General features: G+C 38.9%; 1 protein-coding gene across 2 annotated transcripts in view; it reads left to right on the top strand.

Moving 5' to 3' along the window:
* The window catches only part of LOC149214314 (APO protein 2, chloroplastic-like), a 72,621-nt gene extending 56,631 nt beyond the window's left edge, over positions 1–15,990 (top strand). Inside the window, exons 2-3 of one of the 2 annotated variants that reach the window (XM_089392272.1) lie at positions 14,318–14,634; positions 14,815–15,990. In XM_089392272.1, the coding sequence (XP_089248398.1) occupies positions 14,318–14,634; positions 14,815–15,646 (1,149 nt within the window). In that variant the 3' untranslated portion in view covers positions 15,647–15,990. Of the gene's footprint in view, positions 1–14,272; positions 14,635–14,814 lie in introns of both variants that reach the window. The other variant, XM_089392271.1, reaches the window with a different exon arrangement.
* The last annotated feature ends 10,676 nt before the right edge of the window (positions 15,991–26,666 follow it).

Raw genomic sequence — 26,666 nt, 5'->3', positions numbered from 1 at the left:
ATCATGTATTACCATACTCCCTATGCTAGGATGACCGATATTGATCTGGGATCAATGGGAACTGACTTTGGGCCAGTTAGAGTGGTATGAGACACTCTCTTTTGATTGGAATTGACTTCGGGTCAGTAAGAGTGGTATGAGACACTCTCTTTTGATTGGAACTGACTTCGAGTCAGTGAGAGTGGTACGAGACACTCTCTTTTATTTGGGACTGACTTCGGGTCAGTAGAGAATGGTATGATTCATTCTCGATCACTTCTTCTTCTTCATAGTCATACCACTCTCTTTTATTTGGGACTGACTTCGGGTCAGTAGAGAATGGTATGATTCATTCTCGATCACTTCTTCTTCTTCGTAGTTCAGCAAAGGAGAGCAGTGCATTGATGGCAGAGATAGTACAAATTAGCAAATGGATTAGTAGATGGAGTTCTCCCTAGTTGAGAGGGAGTGTTAAAATTGGCAACTAGGGCTCCACATGGGTAATCTTATTTATGACAATTGATATCTTTCTTGGATTCCTCTCTCCGAGAGGTGTAGAATTGATCTAGAGATCATACGATTTTGACATGTACAAATGAAGTTATGAATTTATTTTGATTATAGTCAAATTGTCAAGGTTGACCAGCAAACTTATGTTGGCTCAGAAGCCCAATAGTCATGTCTATTCATCCTCAACGTTGCATATAAATAGAAGGTGACTTAGCCTCATTTGGACACACTCATCTTCACACTTCTCTCTCTCTCTTCTCATTGATTGGGTACGGATTTTTGGGCCTCTCTCTCTCCACACGTCTGAAATTTCAGGAGAGCGAAATTTCAGGAGACCGAATTTCTGGATAGTTTGACCATGCGTTGACCTCCTTTGATTGTGTTTTTGTGAGGGCTATCTTTGTTTGGGCAGGTTGCATTTCTGGGCACAAAAATCGAGGCTAAATGTTGATTGTTGACCAACGTTGACTGCAGCTAGGGCTGACCGCAGGTGGGCTATTTGACCAGACTTTGATTGGGCTGAATTTCACTGTTTTGAGGGCTGTTTTATCTTGCTGTTTGGAGGTCGCAGTTGACTGATTTGCTAAGGGTCAAATCTGCCTTGTTGACCAGCGTTGACTTTTCTGGTTAGGGCTTTTTTGCTGCTGTCATAAATTATCAGATTTGTAAATTGTACTATCTCTCTCTGCTGAACTATTGAAGACTATAAGAAGAATTGATCAAGGGTTTCCCCACATTAGGGTTTGTCCCTGGCTGGTGCCACATCTTGTGTCCTCTTGTCTTGGCTTGTCTTCCACTGTTTATGTTTATGTTCTATCTGCATTTTACTATCATGTTGATGTGATTGCTAAATTGGATATTGATATTGGGCTAATTAAGAAATTGAAGTAAAATTGCTCTAAAGCATAGAACATACCATTGTTGCCTAAAATTAACAGTTTTCAAATCCACCACTACCCACTTCTTCATCCTCTTCATCACTCCTTTTTCTGCTCCCCAACACCATAATAACAAAAAAAGGAACCAACATCAAGAGAATGCCAAGCCATATAGCCATGATGTTTGAAGTTTTGAACTTTGGTGGAGTTATAGTTTCTTGCCTGCAATAAAATGGAGGAATGGGAATGGGAAAGAGAGAAGAGAACATCTTTCATTTAACAATGAACATATAAAAAACACAAATGCTAGATTAGAGTCTAGACCCTACCTCTTTGGCTCTCCAATGGTGCCTTCAATCCCAAGCTCCAATCTCCCTTGCAAGCTCCTCAAGCTCCAATTCCAAAAGCCCTCTCTTGCACTCTCAATATGCAAATGGTGCATTGTGGGAGGGGAGGAGGCATTTTATTTTTTTGGCCCCTCCCCCCCCCTCCATAAACTGGTCGTGTGATTTTCGCCAACAAGGAGCAATTTTTTTAAGTTGGGAGTGGTAGGGAGCGATCATTCCCGACTTAAAAAAATTGCTCTGGGCATTTGCTCCCGAAAAACCAGGGAGCATACATTTTCTTAGGGAGCGAATTCTGGGAGCGCACTCTCGAGGTCGCTCCCGAGTGGAGCACGCTTAGAGAGCAAATTTAGGGGGGGCGCTCCCCCACAACCCTTGTTTTGGACCTTGGTAGATGATGATGATGATTATAAGGATCTTATTTGTGACTTTTTCGACTCTAATATTGTGGAAGTATCTTCTATACTTTGCTCCTTCCAATACTCTTGTACCTAAACAATTTAGTGATGAGGAAGAGAGCTTCTTGACTGATATATTTGATCTAGCTCCTCTTCCTTTGGCTAGTCAAGACTTATGTGCAAGTGGGCCATATCCACAATTGTGGAAGTTGATTTTTGATGATGTTTGTAGCTTGGGTAGGTACTTCTGCACAAGCCTAAGTGTCTGGGCATGTAGAAGTTGCCTAATGGACCCTTGAACCTTAGTAATTACTTTAATAATTAAAGTAATTTCTTTTATAAAGAAAAAGTGAGTTTAATCTAATTTAATGCAAAGGTTATTTGCATTAGTGAATTAGATGAATCTCAACCATTGATCTCAAGTGAGGCAAGATCTAATCTCAACCATCAATCACTTTGGAGATTAGGGTTGTGGATTTGGTCATAACTCAAGCTTATAAAAGAAGGGCTAGGCCAAGGGAGAAGACACAACAACACACAGGGGCATAAGGCATTGAGAGAGGCATCTTAGTGGTGGGTGGAGAAGGAATTATACTCAAGTGTGTTGGGTCTAAGGAAGGTGCAAAGGGGGCAACAAGGAGATCCAGATCAACCAAGTCTAGGGCTTGATCAATTGGATCAGATCTAGATTGTTGTATGTATTTTCTTCAGTTTGGGCCATTTTCCTAATAAGGGAGCCCAAGTAAGTTCTGATTAATAAAATGAAGAGCTGTGATTGGGCAGAAATTTGTATGTGTGTGTGTCTATGTGAGATTGGTTAATTTAATGTGCTTCTGTTGAATAATTGTTATTACTTGTTTATGTTAAGAACTCAATTGTGCTTTTATTCAATAGACATATATCTGCTAGGAATTAATTGCCAAGTGTTGGGTTTATAAATTAACATGGTACTTGATCCATCCTTCTTTCCCTTCTAACCCTTCCCATGTCTTCCTTTCTTACCTTCTTTTCTCGCCTTCCTCATGAGGGATAGGTTTGGAATCCCCTTCATTGTTGCTGCCACTATCTCTCCCCTTGTCTCCTCTTGGATGAAATCATCCCAAAGCTTCTCCAAGATGGGTAGCTTCTCACAAGCATAGACACTTGCACAAAGGATTCTGAATGTATTAAGAACCTATTTAGTGCTATGGACACTAGCTCCACATTCTCGATCTTTTCTCTGATAGCTAAAAGTTGATCTCAAAGCTGGGAGATTTGCATCAAATAGCTAGCCACCTTCACTATGTCAGTGATGTGGGTACTGCTTGTTACCCCTCTTTTCGCAGGGGTACTCTAGAACTTTTCGCTGTGCCATATAAGTCCAAAGGATGTGCCTTATAGCCTTGTAAAGCCATGTGGATTTGTGTTATTTTTTGAAAGTGACTCTTAGATTCCTGTTAGTGTGGACAACTATGGCTACTCCCAGTCTTTTTTATTTCATGGTATGTTTGCCTTTGTGGCATTCTTGACTTCCCCCTGTTGGGCCATAACTCCTTGCTTTGATGGGTATCCTTATACCTTGGGATGGTGTTGCGGGTATCATGGATTAGGCATTACTAGGACTCATGGTTTAAGGGAGCACTTCTGTCAATAAAGCCTTGTAAGGGTGATCACCATATGTACTTTTCCCTAACGTTATCCTTTCTGATCCCGGTGCATCCCCTAACCGCACATGTGCCATGTGTCTTATGTATTTTGCACTTTCCTTTGGCCTTGGTTATGTATCCTAATAGTTTCACAGTGCCTAATGTATTTGCGTCTCTTGAGGCATCATGCTACATCTTTTGAGGCAAAGAGGGTGTCCATTTGATTTTCTATGCCAAGATGAAACACTTGTCTTTCGAAGTAGTCATAATGCCCTCACAGATCTCTAGTTACAACAGTGGACCCACTTTTTGGGCAAGAGGGCTTTCCATGTGGCATTAAAAGCAACAAGATTTGAGGGCAAATAATGAAGTGAACGAAAAAGATAGGACATCCAACAAACAAGTATCATCTACAAGCCAAATCAGCTCAATGCTCAAGCAAAGTGACATCAAGCCAAGCTCTTCAAGCATTTATTCCACACGTGGGGCATGACGTCATCATCTTTGGGGCTATTGGATGGAGTAAAGATGAAAGATAAGGGCTAATATTGGAACATTGAAGCCTATTTGTGGATTTTGGAGCCCATGAGGTCTAATTATCCAAGTATGAACTTCAAATTACTTGAAGAAAAGGTGAAAGAGCTCCAAATTAGCCTAGCCTATAGCATTCCAAGGAAGAAAGGGAGGCTGAGTCCTCCAAGCAAGCAAAAGAAGCATCTCCAAGTAAGATATAGAAGGAAGAAGTCAAGAAGTTAGCCTCCACAGGCTAAATTAAGCAAAGAAATGTCAATTTAAAGTCAAAGCCAGACATTTTCTCTCAAATAAGGTAGTTTTTGGGAAGATTGAGGACCAAGAAAGGAGAATGAGCCCTCATTGAGCAAGATTAAGCCTCTCTCAAGCAAACTTAAGGAGACTTATTGATGAAGGAGAGCCCCCAAGGGCTATTTCAAGTATTTTTAATACAAATCAAGAGAGAATCCAAGGGAATGTTGCATCCTCAAGGAAAATTTATTTCTTCGATGTTTGACGTCACTTTATTTATTGAGGGTTTTATGACCAATTTTTGAGCTTGGAAAGTCATTCCCATGCCTCATGGAAGTACCTTGACTTATAGTATAGGCATGGGCCTTCATTTAAGGCATATCTTGAAGGATAATAAGCATTATTTGAGCCTTTATTGGGGCTATTTTTTGAGGAGTCGTCCACCTTCCTCCTAGTCGTTTGAGCCTTCTACATGGTCAAATCAAGTTGTTGGAGCACCAAATGATGGAGAAAAATTCAAGGAACATTGCATGCAATCACAAATGGAACATTTTGTCATATAGGGTCAAGTGGCCCCTTGTGGCCACATCAATATAGCATTTTTGCTTCTATTGGGGTTTTACCCGATGTAATTTTGAAAATTATATTATTCTTAACTTAGCCTTGAAGCATTTTCTGAATGGCAAGTCCTATTTTTTGGGAGACCAAGGAAATAACTTTTGAAGAGCCTTATCTATAAATATAGGCCTTCTCCTCTTTGGCAAATCATTGTGAACTTGTTGAACTATCTAATACAATGTGATTTTTTTCATGAAACGAAAGGGTTTACACATGAATTTTCTTCTCTTGTTTGGTTGATCAAATTTATTTCAAAAGCTATTTTTGGAGCAGCACAAAGTTACTACAAGACGAAGGAAATTGATCCAAGAAGGTGATCCAGGCGGATATTGGTGGCCACCCACCTATTCCACGTGGACCCCCACCATTGTTTCTTTCAGTTTCCTTAATTGTAACACAATTTACTATTTTTAACAGTTTTTCGGGTCTTGAACTTCCGGCGCTGTTTTGAGGCCCTAAATGATGTTTTTTTGCAAAACAGGAAACTTGAAGCCTACAATAAGGGTTTGCAGTCGAAAGTTATAGTCCTTGGATAGATCTTTCTAATGATGTATCGTACATGTCAAACGAAGATCGTATGCCAAAGTTATGACCTCGGGAAGTTGATGTACCAATTTATCCCAACGGGGCCCACAAGCTTTTGGTGCTTCATCTCCTAGGGTTAGGTTTTTGAATGTTTAGGGTTTTCCATTATTTCTCAATAATAAAAAGGACTTCGAGCCTCATTGTAACGTAGTCCAGAGGCATTTAGCCGCCACATTTCTTCTCAAAGATAAGCTATCATCACCTGAGCTAGTTTATTTCCATTTTGCATGTAAATAGTTTCCAATATTTTGTTATCAATGAATTGAAGTTCAGTTTTTGTTGTAGCTCCATGTTTCTGTTTAAATCTGTATTTCATTTCGTTCCTGCGTAAATCTGGATCAGTGGTATCAGAGCGGTTTTCTCTTTCTTTGTTTTTCTGTGCATGTCCCCAACGAGGTCGGGGTATAAGGAATTAGGGCTTGAATTGGTTGAACCTTTGCAAGACAGGCCTCGCAGACCCTGACGACCTCCCATGGCGGAAGAAAAGAAAGACGAGGGAGCATGAGATCCTTTCAAAATATTGCTCGAAGAAGCCCTCGAGCAGCAAAAGAACGAGATGATGGACAACTTTGCCTAGACTCTTCGATGGATGCTCACAAGCGACGCATCTTCATCTAACAACCACTCTGGAGGCGCCAGTCTCTTTAAGGTACAAGTCAACTTGGACATTCCCATATTTGAAGGCTAAATAGATGCAAATGTTGTAGATAAATGGTTAAATCTGTTGGAAATATATTTTTCGGTGCATGATTTTTCTAATAGGGAAAATATTACTTTTGCACTCCTCAAAGTCACCCCCATCAAGGACTAGTGGGAAACCTACAGTGTACAGAGGGATGAGAGGGAACCCTCACTATTTTCAGCTACACCCACTTGGAATTCTTTCCGAGACGCCATCAAGGAACAATATTACCCTGTTGGGAGCTATGAAGATAATAACATAAAGTGGACCACACTGCATCAGGGAAGGGACCAAGACGTGCAGAAGTTCACAAATATTTTTCATACCCTTGCACGAAGTTGGGTATCAAGGACTTTGAGTGGCATCTGGTACTCAAGTATGCGACTGTCTACACAAATACATTCAGGACAAGATGGAGTTCCTGAACATCTCCTCTCTTGGTGCTGCCTATCGATACACTGCGAAGATTGAGTAGAAATTTAAATAGAAGAAACGAGACTTTGGATCTGCGAATTCGAAGCAAGGGAAAGATGCCCCCAAACTGCAAAACAAAGGACAACCAAGGTGGGGTGACCCATTACAACCCATCGAAGCCACATGCAAAGAACACCACGAAGTCAAAGGACACAGGAAAGTGGTGCGAGTTCCATAAGAGCCCCATTCACAACACAATTGAGTGTTGAGGAGCCAAGCAATCACTGGTGGCCAAGCTGAAGGCTTCAGAGTCAGATGCATGTTCTGACTCTAAGCCAGAACCCGACGAGGGGAACGACAAAAGGAAGCAGATTATTGGTGCAGAACCCAACGCCGCTATTGCCACCACCAAGATCCAGAAGATTGAGCCCGAAGATCAAAGCGTCTCTTCCACTCACAGATGTGTGTGAAGGGGTCTCCGCTACAGTTCATTGTCGACAACGGGAGTCAAAAGAACCTCATCTCAACAGAGGTCATTAAGCAGCCTGGGCCTACCAACCACACCACACCCACAACCATACACCATCGGGTGGCTCCAACAAGGACAAGATCTTCGCGTCAGCCAATAGTGCCATCTTCCCTACAACATCAAACCCTTCATGGATGAAGTACTGTGTGACGTTGCTCCTCTTGAAGTTTGTGATGTATTATTAGGTCAACCATACTTGTGGAAGCGTCATGATGTGTATGAGTCGACATCTCGCACTATTATTATTACTTTGGGTAGTAAGTTATACAAAATATTGGAGTAGCCTTGCCTATTGCCATCTCTTTGATATCTGTTAAGCAATGCCGTAAGATCATCTCCCAGACCGGGAAATTTGTTTTCTGTTTGATTTGTTCCCAAAGCAAGAGAAAGATTGTGGCCACATCCATGGCCCCCGCGAAGAGTTCCATCGCGCAACAGAAGCAAGTGGATAAGGTTGTGGAAGAATACAGGGACATTCTCCTCGCCCACAGGGGTACCTTTGCACTGTCAGGTCAAGCATTCAATCAATCTAATGCCCAGAGCACCTCTACCCAATGGGCCGATATACCGCCCCTCTATTATGGAAAATGAAGAAATCAAGCGACAGATCTAGGATTTGTTACAAAAAGGGTACATTCGACCAAGTTCTTCACCTTGTGTGAGTCAGATTGTACTTGTACAAAAGAAAGATGGGACCTGGAGACTCTGCATTGATTATCGAGCACTAAATAAAATCACTATCAGGAACAGGTATCCAATCCCACAGATTGATGACCTTCTTGACCAACTCAAAGGGGCCAAGTATTTCAGCAAGATCGATTTAAAGTCTGGTTATCACCAGGTTCCAATAGAATCCACAAATGTATGGAAGACCGCCTTCAAATCTAAGGAGGGCCTTTTTGAGTGGTTGGTCATGCCTTTCGGGTTGACAAATGCCCCTACAACTTTTATGAGGTTGATGGATGACATCTTGTGACCCTTTACCAACTCATTCGTGGTTGTATATCTGGATGACATCCTCATCTTCAACAAGAGTTGGGAAGAGCACTTGCAACACATTCAGTAGGTCCTTCAAACCTTGCGGCAACACAAACTATGTGCCAACTTGGAGAAATGCACCTTTGGCATGAATCAGGTCCAATATTTGGGTTACATCATTGATGAGCAAGGCGTGCATGTGGATCTAGCTAAGATCTAAGTCATTTGGGATTTGTCCAGCCTCGACCACTCTAACAGAGATTCACAGCTTTTTGGGCCTTGCCAATTTTTATCGGAGGTTCATGTTGGGATTCTCTCATATCACTTGGCCTTTGAGTCAAGTTACCAAGGGCGGAGCAAAAACAAATTTTTTCTGGTCCGAGTCCCAACATAAGGCGTTTGTTGAGCTGAAGCACCGCCTCTGCTCTGCACCAGTGCTCACATTGCCAAACCTGCAATAACCATTTGAAATTGAGACATACGCCTCTGACTATGCTATTGGTGCAGTTCTCACCTAGCAAGGGCATCCGGTGGCCTATCACAGTGAGACACTTTCCGACATAATTTGGAAATACCCCACCTATGATAAGGAGATGTATTCCATTGTGCAAGCTTGTCGACAATGGAAACATTACATTCTGGGGAAGGAGAGTCATCCACACAGATCATTGACCCCTGTAATTTATATAGACCCAAGGGAAGTTGCAGAACGATTGCCATTAGAAGTGGTCCACATATCTGCAACAATTTCATTTGAATATCAAATACAAGAAGGGCAACACCAATCATGTTGCAGATTGCCTCAATCGGTCACCGGTTGCAGCATTGACCACTGTTCTCAACTCTTGTGGCCACAAGACCTCTGGATGGCCGCAACTATATAAAAATGATCCAGAGTTCGCCGCCACATATTAGATGCTAGTTGATGGCAAGCAAGCTCCAGATTCCCACCTCCAGGATGCATGATTATGCTACCCGGGCCACCTTTGTGTTCCTTCAAGCGAGCGTGCCAAGCTGATTTGGGAGGCGCACTACAGTCGGGTCGGAAGACACTTTAGTGTGGAGCTACAGTCGGGTCACAAGACAATTTAGTGTGGATAAAACTGTGGCCGTACTACAGAAGTATTTTTATTGGCCAAATCTCCGACAGGATGTTGGAAAATACATCAGATCCTGCATTGCCTGTGCCATCGCCAAGCCAACTATTAAGAAGCAAGACTTGTATACTCCTCTGCCTACTCCTAGTCGGCCCTGGGAATCCATCTCCATGGACTATATGTCTGGCCTTCCTTCTACCAAGCATGACAACGACTGTGTATTTGTGGTCGTCGACAAATTTCTAAGATGGCCATATTGGCTGCTTGCAAGAAGAGTATCACAATAGAGGCCACTGCCAGACTCTTCTTTGAACAAGTGTGGGTACATTTTGGGATCTCGCAGACCATTATATCAGATCGGGATAGCAGGTTCCTAAGCGCGTTTTGGTCGAGCCTTTGGTCATTGTTGGACACCAAGCTCACCAAGTCGACTGCATTCCACCCCCAGACTGATGGCCAGATAGAGGTCGTCAACATGATGATTGTGCACATACTACACATGTACAACTCTAAGCATCCACAGACATGGGATGAGAGTCTTCCCTATGTGCAACACAACTATAACAGAGCTCTCCATAGCTCGACTGGCCATAGGCCCTTTGAAGTGGGCCCGGGATTTCAACCATTATGTCCCCTTGATGTTGCATTGCCTTTTGCAACTACATAGGAAGAATTTGCCCATGTTCAGTTTGAAGCTGATAAAGCCACCAGGTTTATTGAGCACATTCAACACATTTGCCAGCAGGTTCACGACATCCTGGAGAAATCCAATGCCAAATACAAACAACATGATCAACATTGGGTGCCCCATAAGTTTTAGGTGGGCGACAAAGTTTGGTTACATCTGCAGAAAGAGCGCCTTGCTGGAGCCCATCGTAAGCTTTGACCACTCTGATACGGGCCTTACACCATCACCAAGGTTGTGGGAGACAACGCTTTCGAGCTCAGTATCCCCCCATTCCTTGGTTTGCACCCCATATTCAATGTGGACTGCCTTCGACCATACTTTCCACCATTGTTGGACACATCAGACATTGCTGAGCAGTTGAAACCAACAGAGCTCAACCTGGACTGCATTGAACATGCCACAACTAATCAGATCATGGACACACAGATCAAGAACACTCGCAAATAGAGGATCCAACTGTATCGAGTTGTCAAAGTTGGCCAACTCCTACACCAAGGGAAGTGGCTCACCGGGGATCAAGTTCAATAGAAATTTCCCCATTTCATGGAGGCAATCAACATAATGGGGACCATTGCTTTCTAGGGGGGAGGACTGATCCAGACGAATATTGGTGGCCACCCGCCTATTTCACTTGGATCCCACCATTGTTGTTGTTGTTGTTTTTTATTTATTTATTTGTTTGTTTAGTTTCTGTAATTGTAGCACAACTTACTATTTGTGGTAGTTTTTCGGATCTTAAACTTTCAGAGCCATTTGAGGCCCTAAACGATGTTTTTTTGGAAAACGGGCAAACCTGTGGTCTATGGTAGGGGTTTGTAGTCGAAAGTTTTAGTCCTCAGATAGATATTTCTAACGAGATATCGTACGTGTCAAACGAAGATTGTATGCCAAAGTTATGACCCTGAGAAGTTGATGTACCAATTTACCCCAACATGGCCCACAAAATTTTGGCGCTTCATCTCCTAGGGTTAGGTTTTTGGATGTTTAGGGTTTTCCATTATTTCTCAATAATAAATAGGCCTTCAAGTCTCATTGTAACACAATTCAGAGGCATGTATCTGCCACATTTCTTCTCAAAGATAAGCTACCATTGCTCGAGCTAGTTTATTTCCATTTTGCATGTAAACAATTTTCAATATTTTGTTATCAATGAATTGAAGTCCAATTTTCACTATAGCTTCGTGTTTATGTTTAAATCTGTATTTCATTTCGTTCCTGCATAAATTTGGATCAAAAGGCTTGGAAGAGGAGGTCTAGGGTTTATCTCACACGTATCTCTTAAAAGTTAATTCATACAAGGTACTATTGTTCTCTGTTGGGACATGTTTCGCACTCCCTTTTAGGGTAAATAACCTTATCTTCTATATTGTTCATTTCTTGGTTGGAGGATTTGTTCCATGAGAAGCCCTTCTAGTAGGATTTTGGTTCTATTTCTTGTCTTGTTTTGATGCTAGTGTCGTATTCTTGGTGTTCCACCTAGTAATCAAAACCTCAAGCATTGAGATACCAAATCAAAGAGTGGAGATAGTTCCCTATCCTTGACTCTTGCTTAAAAGGGATCATATCCTTGTTCCAACAATTTACAGTCAATTTCACCGAAAAATTATTTCTCAAAATTTATTGTATTTTTTTGTAAATTTGTATTTAGCATTAAATATAAAACCCCTAAAAAATTCATATACCTCAAAAATATCCAAATTACATATTATATAAAATCCCAAAAATATTTCAATAGTGAATTTCTTCACTAAGTTAAATTTAAATTGCATTTATTGATTATTTCATTAGACAAGTCACCACAAAATCGCATTTTGGGGAAGCCCTAGAGCCCTAAGGCTATACAGATCCCTTTATTTTGCTCTATATTGCTGTGCTAAAATTGTTTACAAGTCTTTTAATGCTGATTACAGGTTCTGAAAATCATCTACAACAATTAGAAGTAGTTGGAGGCAAACCCTTGTCTTGGGATATGTGAAATTCAAGATAAATTCTCTTGAATCCATTCTAATTGATCTAATGAAGTTCTCCATTGATTATTCATTACTTTTGGATCATATATTGGTGGTCCAAAATGGTTTGTAGGTCTGGTCAGTCATTTGGGCCAAGTCAATTTTCAGCCCTCGTGGTTGTGGGCTATTTTCTGGGTAGTTGATTTGTAGATTGAATATCTTTCTAAATATTCACCTAAATTTGGTGTTCTTGTGCTTCTTGGAAAGGGTTTTAACAGTACTAACATTTCCAATTAAGTTCCTTGAGTTTTAGGTCCATTGAGAGTTAATTCTGAGCCCCTAAAGTAGCCTTTTGCTTGTTTTCCTAGTGCAATCTTCAGAATCACAAAAGTTACTGGTTTGAACAAGAAGTTTATTTTCTTCTTACAGCCACATAGAACAGGTATAACATTTCCAATTCATTTCCTCTTGTGATAAGAAGTCTTAATACTCAATTTGTGGCATTTTCCAAGCTTATTCCATTAATCCATTGACTATTTTCTAAGTTCTTTGCTGCTCTTCAGTATAATTCTGCTGTTACATCTTCATTAGATCAGATTTCCTCATTAAATCAATTCTTACCTCTTCAAATATTTTCACTTCGGCACTGGTATACTTAGTCTTTGGTTGAGTTGTTGTGTGTATGGATACCATCTGTGGTGTTTTGTAGGAATTGGCCTAAAGCGAGAGGAATACGTTGAGGTGACAGTGAGTGTATTCCTAATAGTGTTTACTGCACTGTTGATAATATTGGCGATATTCGAAAAGCGATATTTTCGGCAAAATGATATATCGCCAAGAAAATATCGGCAAAATATCGGCTATGTTTAAAAATTTGAAAATTTTATTTTTTATGCTTGCTGATATTTGCCGATATTTTGCCGATATTGCCGGTAAGATGTTTTCTGGACCCTCGCCGATATTTTTCCGATACCAATATTTTCAACACTGGTTTACTGTATAGCAGACTCGGTTGAACCATGCCAACCCTACTAGTTTGAGTGGTAACGTTGGTGAACTTGTTCGTTAGGGGTATCTTGCATGAGACATTGACACTCTAATATAGAGTTTGATTCTTCGTACATCTATTGTGTTAATTGACCTGCAATATGAGGGATCAAGTGGTCCTTCATGAGATCTAGTATGATCCTTTTCACCTTAGCAACCTTCTTGTTATGCTCAACAAGCTGTTGAGGATCAGCAACAACGGTCCATAGATCAACCTCCTCCAATAATATTGGAAACTTACATTTCCAAGGACTGAAGTTAGAGGCTCCCTCTCGCTGATTACTATCTAAGACCAAATAGATTCACTATCCCAAAAACTCCTTGAACACCTCAAACAAACAGATCAGTGACCTGTCACAGTGATAAACTAACACTTGCAGTCTCTAGTTTCACAGGCATCTCAACCACACACCCGTCTCAGGTTGAAGTGCCTATCTCAGGCATGGATCACTTCAATCTGTGGTGTTTTCTGGGAATCACAACTGTTGCAATCCTTCAACAGCAGCTCCCTTTCACAAGCAGCAACCCTTTCCATACATGGATCGGATGATTTCAGCTGTACTACTCTGATTTCTATAGCCAATGTTTGAGACAGCCCCCTAAGCCAGAAACTTGCCTCAAAAGATCAAGTATTTTCCTGAGGACAACTGGAAGTGAGTTTGGATTATATTGCTAAACCTCAAGGATTAAAATGTTTGGAAACATTTCATCCTACCCTCCGGCACTTGAGCAAGAGCAAGGTTACTGGTATCTTGCCAGACCTTATCTACCCACAATGGGCAAACATGTCACAAGTTGGATTTCAACTTGGGTGGGGAGGGTAACAACCTCTCCTCTTAACTACCCAAGCTAGATCCAATTGAGAATTGTTAATTATATATTAAATAATTAGTATCTATTAATTATCGAACTGGAGTATATTACATTGGAGTAATAATGAAGAGCAAGCTGACAGTTCTTGAAGTTCTTTTAATTGACATTTTATTTCAGATTAGTTCAAGTTGTCCACAAAAATGGAGACATTATATTAAGGAAAATGCTTAAACCTTAACTCTACAATTAAATGCTATGAAACGTTAGTCAATGTGCCATAGGTATTGTTTGGGTTTTGCAAACTTTAGCTTTGAAGCCCTATTTATGAACATTCTGTTAATAGATGAAGAAAAATGCTTATTTTTAAGTGTCACAGACGGGTGATATACTGAGTAAAGGTCAACGTGTTCCCTTACTGAAGCAACTGAGTTCAAGTAGTCATCAGCGCCATCAAAAAGTTGTAATTGCAGGGAAGTACCCTCAAAATGTGGACCTTCCAGCGGATTTGCCTCAGACTAAAAAGAAGCCATTTCCCATACCTGTGAAGGAACTAAGACGTGCTGCAAGGGAAAAACAGAAGAATAAGAAAGGACGACCGAGAAGACCTATTGGACCTCCAAGAAATGGCTTACTGGTTCCAGAGCTGATCCCTGTTGCACACAAGGTTTTCGAAGCAAGAACACAGCTAGTGAATGGTGTTGCGGAACTGCTTAAAGTGGTACCTGTTCATGCCTGCAGGTGAAAATGTCTTCTGAGTGTTCTCAAGTTACGTTTCTCACACTTTTCATATTGTTGCTATTTTTTAAACTGCATGTGCTGAGTGGAACTAAATTTTTGAATGAATGAACAGTGTTACTTTTCTTTATTGCTCTTGTTTTGTTTCTCTGCAGATAATTGAAGTTTCTGATTGTAGTGCAGACATTGCTCAGAAGTGCATGTTGGACCCATTGGTCATCCGTTTAAAACTTGTCTGGGTTACAATCATGGAGCTCGGAACTCACTTCACGAATGGGCCAACTGTTTTCTTGAGGACATTATTGTTCCTGTTGAATCATTTCACCTTTTTGACCGCCTTGGAAGCCGTTTGACCCATATAGAGAGGTTCTCAGTAGAGAGGATACCGTCAGTGGTGGAACTTTGCATTCAAGCAGGCTTAGATTTGCCTCAGTTTGCAACAAGGAGGAGGGTTGAGCCTGTTTATTATTTTGGAAAGCAGATGTTTGATCCTAATGAAGATGAAGCAATCTACGATATGAAGAAAACAGAATCAAACGAGTTATTAAAATTTTATGAGCCATCCCAACAGAGCAACAAGCTTCTATCTTCTGAGGAAATCCAGAATTTAGGAGAACAAACTTATCAGGCATGGAATACCATGAGGCAGGGAGCTAGGAAACTGATGAGAAAATATGCTGTAAAAGTTTGTGGCTATTGTCCAGAAGTGCATGTTGGTCCCTTTGGGCACAGGGCTCGACTTTGCGTGGCATACAAACATCAACAACGTGATGGACGGCATGGCTGGCAAACAGCAACCATTGATGACCTTATACCTCCAAAATATGTTTGGCACGTTCCTGATCCACATGGTTCTCCTTTGAGGAATGAGCTGAGGCGGTTCTATGGTCAGGCCCCTGCTGTAGTGGAGCTTTGTGTACAGGCAGGGGCAGCAACACCTGAAGAATATAAACCCATGATGAGGCTAGACACTGCAATTCCAGATTCCTTTCAGGAGGCAGGTAAGGTTGCATGATAATTTTAAGCAAAAGCCTGGCAACCAAATTATCCCGAAGGATTGGTAATAGTTCAACAACCTATTGCGAGAGTTGAAAGCATGGAAAGTGGTTCTAAAATTTAAATATAACTGTAACCATGAGACTTCATCGTTGTTTTTTCTTCAATTTGGGTTTTAATTGGAAGAGTTGCAAGTCAACTTGAGCTTTGAGATGGAAATGCTAAAATTCCTACATGGTGGCTGAGTTTTGACATTTAAGGGTATCATGAAAGGAGTTTGTATTGTTAATTCATTTTATTCCTCGTGATACCACATAAAGCTTTTCACATCATTATAAATCCTAATGGTATTTCTTGTCTGCATTGAGACTTAGATGATTTCTTCATTTGTCTATCAACTTTGGGAGTGGTAATGTATTAAGGATGGTTGCTGTTAGAAATGCAAATCTGTAAAATACAATATCATGAAGGAAGTTCTATGAAATATTTCTTTAGACTTCAAAGAAACTTTTGCGAGCATTTTTTTGTTCGTGGCAGATTAATGTTATTTTTGTTTTCTCACATGGTGGAAAGATTAAAACTATTTATATTCCCCAACTAGAAGTTTATTTATCTTTCAGTGAGAGGCAGGATATTTAAAATATAAAAGCAAAGCATAGATGTTGAAGGGTGTGTTTATGTAGTTGTCAGAGATTACAAGTATTTCAGAATGGATACATTCAAGACCATTAACTTGGTAATTGACTGCACTGAGGGTGGTTCTCATACCTCTTGTGACTTGGGGTGGAAGAGATAGTGCGATGTCACATCTGTAATGCTAACGAACTGGAAAACTATTAATGTGTGGCATCTAATGTCGGAAAAAGACAAAGAAAGAAATAACATATGTAATAACAAAATAATGAAAATAAAAACTAGCATAGATCCATTTCAACCTTGGATCTTTTAAGCTGCAACAGGTCTGCACTTGCTTTTTTATGTACCTTCATGATGCTTAATAGACATATGGGGTTAAGATGGATATGGGCTTACCCTCATGATGCTTAATAGACATATGGGGTTAAGATGGATATGGGCTTACCCTCATGATGCTTAATAGACATATGGGGTTAAGATGGATATGGGTATCTTGAAACAGAGGTGGCCAATGCACCAGTAACCATGGAAATTTTATTTTTATGGAAGTATTAGCAGCAGAAAAAACAGGTAATCTCATTTTTTAATTACTAGTGCTGAAAGATATTAAAGTGTCTCTGAACATCAGTTGAGTCTCTCTCAATCAATAAATAACAAATTCGGTAGAACATGAAGACCATGATAGGCTCGAAAGGTAAACATGCGAAATATGTATATAAATATATAAATGAGTAGTTGATATGATATGATTACTGTTTAAATAAAGTCAGACCATTCACCTTGAAAGGTTGTCAATATAAGTAACTATTTAATCGATATAATTATATTTGTTTAGGCATATCACGAGTCCTCCCTTCTTGAAATTCTTTGCCACCTCAAGTAGAATTTACCATATTCTACATCTATTGGGGATGCCAACATCTTGCATGGGATCAATTCGCTGAAGCCATGAACTTTTCCTTTTGAATTCATTGTCTGAAACGTGCAAAAATATTTGACTGGATGCTAACTGTCCAACATAAGAAGAAAGCTGAATTTTTTTGCTCAAGAAATAATGATTGTGGTGTGAAAATTAAAGGAATCCACATGTATAATAAATATAAATGGAATAAATCAACAAGCTCACCTTGTAAGGTTCACTGTAAGTAACTATTAGATTTATATAAATATGTTTGTTGAGGTGTATCACACCTCCTTGAAATCTTTGCCCTCGAAGAATGGCTGAAATTTCCACATCCTCTAGCATTTACCATAGTATCATTGCTATTGGCGGTGCCAACATGTTGAATAGGTGCAATTTGCAGAAGCCGTGAACTTTCCCTTTGAATTCATGGTCTAAAACTTTTAACAAGATTGATTGGATTCTAACTATTTAACATAAAAAAGAAAACTGATATTTGTTGTTTCAAGAAATATTTATTGTGTTGTGCTTGGATGTTAAACATGGATGACTTGAGACATCGTATGACAGGAAACGACCTTTTCCTGTGTTATTTTCTCTCTGATCTCGATGCCAAGTTTAATGGGTTCAATGCCTTGCTACACAAAAGCCATCACCTAAATTTTAGCCCTGTAATCCACTGAAATAGGCGATGCCAAGTTTAATGGGTTCAATGCCTTGCTACACAAAAGCCATCACCTAAATTTTAGCCCTGTAATCCACTGAAATAGGCAATTATTATGTCATTTGTAATATATTTCATGATGGCTTATTGAATGAGAATTCAACTTGCCAAAATGGAAATCAGTGAATATGTGTCAATGATAGATAGAGCTAACCCTAGTCATGTGGTGAAGCTGAAAAGCTGAAGGAAGTAATTACTTGAGGAGAAATAGATAAGTAGAAACCGAGTATGATTTCTTTATTGTAGATTATATTTTCTTTGAGAGGCATTGTCAATGACCACAATTTAGAATTTAATTGTGCCAAGAGAAGTTAGGTGCTTTGCAGCTTGGGTGGGGCAGGTCTTCAACATTACATGCACACACACATTTGTGTATGACACTACATAAATGAAAACCAGAATGGTTTCATTTCTCTGAATCACTGTAATGTAAAGAAAAAAACAAAGAAATAACTGACATAGTATTTATCTTACCATACTTGAACAACTATAAATAAACTAGCACAGTTCCATTTCGAACTTGGATCTATTATGCATATAGAGGGATCTACCTACATCTCATTTTTTGATCACTCTTCACAGTTAATTTTTTGATCACTCTTCACAGTTAATAGATGTAGGGCTGACATGAATAAACATGACAATTCAATATAACATTTTTAAGGACAAAAGGCAATTCCTCTACTGTTATTCTTTAGGATCAAATATTTTAAAACAAATTTATGTTGCAACCTCATGCGACCCTTTTTACGTGTTATTATGTTATCTTTACATGTTATTATGCGGAACTAGAGGGCTAGAATGTTATGAATTCTACTATTAAGAGTTATATCTGTTCCTCTAAGAATTTAGTCTCAACTTCTTAGGTTGTTGGGTTGCAAAGGATTCCTAGCATAGGAGATTCAGTTTTGTCATCACTTCACATTAATGTTGTTAAAACATGTCATTTATTATGTTAGCATATTCCAAGCAAGATTTATCTTTGAGGTGAGGGTGCACATACTAATGTCACTATTTTAAAATTGAGTGCATCAGGTAAGTCATATACATAAGCAATCACGGTGCATGTGTGCAAGTCTCGTCATATACATACATAAGTAGCCATGGAACATGTGTGTAGGTCTCCCATGCAAATGATACTTCCCCATGTGTTGTGAGTTTAATACAAGCTAGGCAAGGTCTCTTTTTTAAGTAAATTAAATTAACAAGCAAAAAAATATAAAAATTACCAGATGTTGATGAAATAATAAATACTTAAAACCATACTATAGAAAATATACTAAGGAATACAATGGCATGATATAATATGATCTTCCCCATGTGTTGTGAGTTTAATACAAGCTAGGCAAGGTCTCTTTTTTAAGTAAATTAAATTAACAAGCAAAAAAATATAAAAATTACCAGATGTTGATGAAATAATAAATACTTAAAACCATACTATAGAAAATATACTAAGGAATACAATGGCATGATATAATATGATTTTTATAGTTAACAAATCAATATATCTATTCCAAAACTTATCTGCATGTCATAAAATGAAATTCCACAAGGAAACAAGCTAGCTACTAAGTTTTACATTTCTAAAGGTTAGAGAAAATGATTAAAACGAACACGTTCTTCATAGATACGATCTAAGGTCCCAATCTTTAATTACTTTGCTCGACTTATTTAATTTGATTGTAATAGATACGATCTAAGGTCCCAATCTTTAATTACTTTGCTCGACTTATTTAATTTGATTGTAGGCAATGACAATCACTGCTTTAGAAGAATTCTAAACAATTATATATATATATATATATATATATATATATATATATATATATATATATATATATATGATATAAAAAATTTAACACTTGCACATAATAATACTTTAGGTAGGTGGATTTATATTTGTTGACAAGGAATCTTCGTAAACAGAAAAAGAGTGGAAACAAAAGTTACAATCATTGATTCTCACCATCTACTTGATCTAAATATTGAGTTCATGCTTGTCATTTGAGTGCCAATGGATACTTGAGATTAGACACTAAGTATCATTTTCTATAAGTATGAATTAGGTACCAAGTATTGAGTCAATAGGGAATGTAGGCTAGATTCCAGTATCGATGTATTGAGCGTGTTTACAAGTGAAGAAATAATATACACTAGTTTTTTTTCTTCTTATTTTGCTTCATATAAGCTGAAAAGCGTATTACAAGTTTCATAGAGATATCAATGAGCTTAAGCAACCCCCTTGCATGAGTGAAGCAACCCTTGTTAACTTTTAATATTAGATCTGATTTATATTTTTTAACAATTATTTTATACCTAGAAATTATTTTTCTCAATAAAATTTTGAAAACCGCTAGAAATAAATACATTGGTATTTTAACTTCACACATGAAAATATTTGCATTGGAAATAAATAGAAAATAATCCACAAAAAATAATAAAAAATTCTGTCTAACAAATTTTCCTTCACTTTATTAACTTAGGAAAATTAGGGCCTCAACCCACAAATAATACATGGAACATGCAACACTAATTGGAACCTGGATTTCAACCCCCTTTGAATTATGGCCTCTAGAGAATTTGACCTACTAAAATTTTAATACACTCAAATATCGGTCCTAGAAAACTCGGTTCCTCAACCTATAAGTTGGTCTCTTTTTCTTCACCTGTGCGGCCTCCTTGCACACTGAGTAATTCAACCTTCCTCTTGCAAACCCTTTGATGGAAAACTCGAATTCTCACTAGTTTCAACCTCCTCCAATATCCTGTCCTCCTCCAAAAGCTTAGCCTCCTTGAATTCCTCTCCCAAAATTATGCCGCTGCACACCTTACCCATCTCTTTAGTCTTTGATTCTCTCACTCCTTGAGAAAATCACTTTCTCAATTACAATGTGTCTTTTACCTCTCCCTTAAGTTTATTTTATAATTTCATTAAGCCAAATCCCTAACCCTAATATCCTCAGTGATGAATGGCTAGGATCAAATCCTAGGTATCACTTAAGATCGGCAATAGAGATTAGATTTAAGTCACTTCAGCAATTAAATTATTTATCCTCAAAACTTGACTCAATAGTCAACATTAATTAATAAATTAATGTATTTTTTTAAAATTAAGCTTAAAAAAATCATAATAATCACTTACTTCCCAAACAATCACCTAAAAAGGCAATTTCACATATTCTGCCTGACACCATCATATGAAAAAGCCCCTTTTCAAGCTAATAAAATCAACAACTATTGAGAGAAACCATTAAACACAAACACTTTCATTTAATTACGCTGTTGAGAGAGGGAATTACACACGGATCCAATTGCTTTATTAATGCATTTGGGGGAATTTGAATGTTGGCGGGTGCCTTGCAACTTTCATCATGGCCTTATCGGTAAGGGGATTCAATTTGGATTGCAAATGTTATCAATATAATTATGAAGGATGATGAAATTTGTTGACATCTAATCATCAGGATTGGGTGAACATAATGTAAATAAATAAATAAGTAATGTGAACAGTCATCGGGAGATGAACTGAACAGTCTCTCCCTCATGTATATAATAAGGCCACCCTGAAGGAATAAACATACGAATCATTTTTGCCTTGAGGAGTTACTGCCTGGCCTGACATGGTATCAGAGCCAACTCCTTTTTTAGCTTTTATGCCCTTTGTAACTCCCTATTCTGCTCCTCTGCTCTCCATTTAAAAGCCTGCTCCATACAATGCGCTGCTCCATTCAAAAGCGCTGTCCATACAATGCACTACTCCATTCAAAAGCGCTGTCCATACTGCCATTTCCCCTGTCTAATGTCTATCCCAATTGCTATTTGTGTAGTCTCTTCTCGTTGTAGTATAGCTGATACACAATCTTTGTGCTTGCATTGAATGGTGCGTTCAGACCTACGTTGAACGATGCGTTCATCTTTGTGCATCCATACCTGCGTTGAACAATGCGTTCATCTCTGTGGTTGATTGAAGTCCATGCGTTAGCTCTTTGTTACCTTGTGTTAATCTTGGTGTTGTTCACATATGCATTGATAGCTTGAAGACTGTGCGCGAAATGATCCTTTCAATGGTATAAAACGGCCTGACATTCCTTTAGCGAATACCTCGGCGGCAGTAAGCTGGGCGAAGCGGTGAGGGACATTAAGGATGGAAAGCCATCCCTCAAGGCATGCAACGATATGGTTGAATGTTTTTTTTTAAATAAAAAAAAAGTTTTGTATGTGCGCTGCTATCCTAAGTTTGAACTCTTGATACGCTGCCTGATTTTGTGATACGCTGCTGGTATCTTGAACTATTTTAGTACGCTGCCTATACAATGACTGTTTTGGTACGCTGACAAGATTTCTTCCAGTTTTTGGTACGCTGCCTGATTTTGTGCATGTTTTAAAATCGCAGCTGTGTGTTAAATTTTTTTGAAGGGCGACATTGGTTAATCAATGTAAAAAGAAGAAGAAGAAGAAGAAACCCATATATATTTTGAATAGTGCGTATTACCAAAAAAAGGCCGATATATATCTCTGGGGTATTGACATTTGCTGTCAATTTGAGTTTGCTGTCCAGTCACATCAGAACTATATTTTTTTCCATTAAGAGTAAAAGTTTTGTAGCAGAAGTTTTTTTGTTACAGTATGCATTCAATCATATCCATGGTGGGAATAGTTCTCACTGGCAAAGAGAACTATCCTGAATGGTCCCGGATGATAAAACACACCCTCATTTTCAATGAGTTATGGAAAGGAGTGTGTGTCGGAGACGGAGACAATGAACTAATACAACCTACCTCAGACAAAGAGCTCGTCATTTGGGAAAACAAGAACTGCAAAGCTTATGCATTAATCGCAACATCTGTAAATGAAGAGGTGAGTCACCATATTTCGTCATATTCAACTGCCTTTGAAGCCTTACAAAAGTTGAAAGAACTCTATGACTCATATTCTGCACTTGAAGTTGTTCAACTCATGATTAAACTCTTCACTCTTGAACTGCAAAATAATGATCCTCTTGCCCTTGCATTTGAAGTAAAGTCTATAATGCATGATATCAAATCCACTAAGGTTGAATTGGATATTCCTCTTATCGCTTTTCTCAAGGCACTTTATCCTACTTACTCCAATTATCTTGAGTCATTGCAAGAAAATGGAAATCTTAAAGATATCCACCTTTGACTCTCTTGTGAAAAAGTTTGCTGAAAGAGAGAAAGATTTTGGAAAGAAGACAGCCCTTGAATCTTTTGAAGAGGCTGTGTGCCTTGCTCATAAAGAAAAGCATCCTACGCAAGATTCTTCAAGAGGAAGAGGTGGTCGAAGAGGAAGAGGAAGATATTTCAGAGGCAGGGGGGGGCAGACATTCTCAAGGAGAAAAGGCATATTTGCACTGCATTCGCTGCAAAAGAAATGGATCACATGATGCCTCTACATGCAAGCTACCATGGGACAAAATTGAGCAGCAAAGAAACCAATAGAAAGGTAAAACTGATGATACAGACAAAGGTAAAGCACCTGAATCTGCTCACTATGTTGTGGCACAATGTAACATTGGAGTAAATGAAGATTTGTTTAATGCTTCACTTGCTTCTTGGAAAAATGATTGGTTGCTTGATTCAGAAGTAACCCGCCACATGACTCATAGAAAAGAATTTTTTGAATATTTCACTGACAATGTTGATGGAACAATATACTTTGCAGACCAATCAAAAATCAAGCCATCAGGGCTTGGCACAATCAGACTTAAACTGCCTGGTCTTCCAGACTTTCTTCTGCATCATGTTCTATATCTCCCATAGCTCAAGAGAAACTTGCTGTCCTTGGTCCACATCTGCCAGCGAGGTCACTCCATTCATATGTTTGATGGCAAGCTTGAGGTAAGAAAAGCATCTGACCACTCACTTGTCATGAGGGGAATAGAAGAAGAAAGGCTTCTCAAGCTGTAAGGAATCTCTGCTCATGCACAACATTTCTCATACAATTCTCATCATGAAGAAGGTACACTTCCATCAAGTTTATTATGGTATGCTAGATTTGGACATTTGAACTATGACAGTCTTCACTTGTTGAAGAAAAATGGTGTTGCTGGTTTGCCTACAATTCCTAGGAAATTTAAGCAATGTGATGCTTGTATTCTAGGAAAGCATAGCAAACAGTCTTTTCATGATTCACATTCAAGAGCACATAGAAAACTTGAACTCATTCATTCAGATTTATGTGGTCCAATGCCTGTTCCTTCTGCAAATGGAAATAAATATATGATGACATTTATTGATGACTACACCAGAATGTGCTGGGTTTATTTATTGAAGAACAAATCTGATACTTTTCAAACATTCAAGAATTTTCATAAATGGATTAAAAATGATGCACAATCTCATATTGGGTCTATTCGCACTGATAATGGAAAAGAATACACATCAAATGAATTTGAAAACTATCTTCGCCAACATGGGATCAAACATCAAACAACTGTGCCTTATAAGCCCCAACAGAATGTTGTAGCTGAAAGAATGAATAGGACAATCTTAAATATGGTACGATCCATGCTCTTCTTAAAAAATGTAAAGCTAATGTTTTGGGCTGATGCTGTTCTATGTGCTGCATATATAAAGAATAGATGTCCATCTAATGCTATTAGAAACAAGACTCCATATGAAATGTGGTATGGACATGTTCCTTTGGTAAAGCACCTCAGGGTCTTTGGTTCCACCTGTTATGCTTTGATACCAAAGATACATAGAAACAAACTTGGTGCAAGAAGTCGTAAGTGTATTTTTCTGGGGTATTCAAACACCTCCAAAGCATACCGTCTCTATGATGAAGTAAATAAGAAGTTTGTTGTATCTAGAGATGTAATTTTTCTTGAATCATCCAAAACTGACAATGTTGTTGAGCGGCAACTTGATCGCTTGGATAGATTCGCAAAAGAAAAATCATTTCAAGAATGTGATAATCAGATTCCACATATTGAAGGGGGGATTCTATACTAGATCAACACGTAGAATCTTCTTCTGAAGGACACTCTCCCCCTCATGAAACTCCAACAACGGATGATGCTTTAAGTGATGTGATTGATAGAATTGGGAGTCTCAATCTTGATTCAGTCCCAACTCGATCAATGGAGCACTTGGACCATCTGAGAAATGTCCCCCAAAGTGGCTGACAAAGACACTTGAAAGTGTTCATCCTGATGAGGTTGGAAAGACAGGAACTAGAAATTCAAACCGGCAAAATGGAGGTGATGTGGATGACTCTAATTCACCTTTTGATATGGATGTTTCTTATGATTGTGAATTGAACTTGTCTACAGATTTTGAACCAACTTCCTTCAAAGAAGCTGCTTCTCATGATGAATGGAAAGAAGCGATGCAAAAGGAGTATGATGCCCTCATAAAGAATGACACTTGGAAGCTGGTTGATCCTCCATTAGGAACCAAATCAATTGGCTGCAAGTGGGTCTACAAGAACAAGTATAAAGTTGATGGCTCACTTGACAAGCACAAAGCTAGGCTTGTGGCAAAAGGTTTTGCACAGAAGGAAGGGGTCGATTATGAGGAGACTTTTGCTCCCATAGCAAAATGGGCTACCATCCAGACACTCTTTGCACTAGCAGCTCATAATGGTTGGAAAGTCCATCAAATGGATGTAAAAACTGCTTTCTTGAATGAAGATCTAAAAGAGAATGTTTTTATGTCCCAGCCTGAAGGATTTGCTATGAAAGGACATGAACATAAAGTATGCAAACTGGTAAAGTCCTTGTATGGCCTCAAACAAGCACCGCGAGCCTGGTATGAAAAACTAACTGAGCATCTTCTGAAACTCAATTTCAAACATTATGATCTTGATGATGCAACTTTATTTGTCAAGAAAGTTGGAAAAATAGTTGTATGTCTTGTGGTATATGTAGATGATCTTTTGATGACAGGGAACAATGAAAGCTACATTGCATCCATAAAGAAGGAATTGGGGAAAAGTTTTGCAATGACTGATTTGGGCTATGTTCATTACTATCTTGGCATTGAAGTAACCCAACATCCGAAGTCCATATTTCTTTCTCAAAAGAAATACATTGGAGATCTGTTGAACAGGTTTGGCATCACAGGATGCAATCCTCTTACTACTCCAATGGAACAAAACTTAAAGCTCACATCTATTGAAGGAAAAGAATTTGAGGATGCAACAAAGTATAGACAGCTTGTAGGAAGTCTCAACTACCTAACTACTACCAGACCAGACATTTCGTTTGCTATTGGAATCCTCTCCAAGTTTATGCAAAAGCCTTGTGAGGGACATTGGTCTGCTGCAAAAAGAGTTCTAATTTACTTGAAGGGAACTCAAGACTTTGGAATCAAATATACACAGGTGGACGACTTCAGCCTGATTGGATACTCTGATTTAGACTTCGATGGAGACAAAGAAATTGGGTTATCTACTTCAGGGTATGCTATGATTCTTGGATCAGCAGTTGTCTCCTGGAGATCACGCAAACAATCAGTTCCAGCAGATTCCACAACAGAAGCAGAATACGTGGCAGCAGCTGAAGCAACAAAAGAAATTGTGTGGCTCAGGAAAATTCTTGAAGATTTGCAGGTAAAACAAGTACAATCAACTCCACTCATGATTGACAATACCTCTGCAATAAAGTTGGCCAAGAACCCAAAGTTCCATGATCGAACGAAGCACATCAATACTAAATATCATCTGATTCGAAATCATGTTGAGGCCAAAACAATCCATCTCCGTCATTGTTCCACTAATGAGCAAATTGCAGACATCTTCACCAAAGCGCTTGGA

The sequence above is a fragment of the Pinus tabuliformis genome, chromosome 1_1, assembly GCF_031772625.1.
Source record: "Pinus tabuliformis cultivar Carrire ecotype Pingquan chromosome 1_1, CPIR1, whole genome shotgun sequence".
Taxonomy (NCBI): Eukaryota; Viridiplantae; Streptophyta; class Pinopsida; order Pinales; family Pinaceae; genus Pinus; species Pinus tabuliformis.
This window is presented reverse-complemented; position numbering and strand designations above follow the sequence as displayed.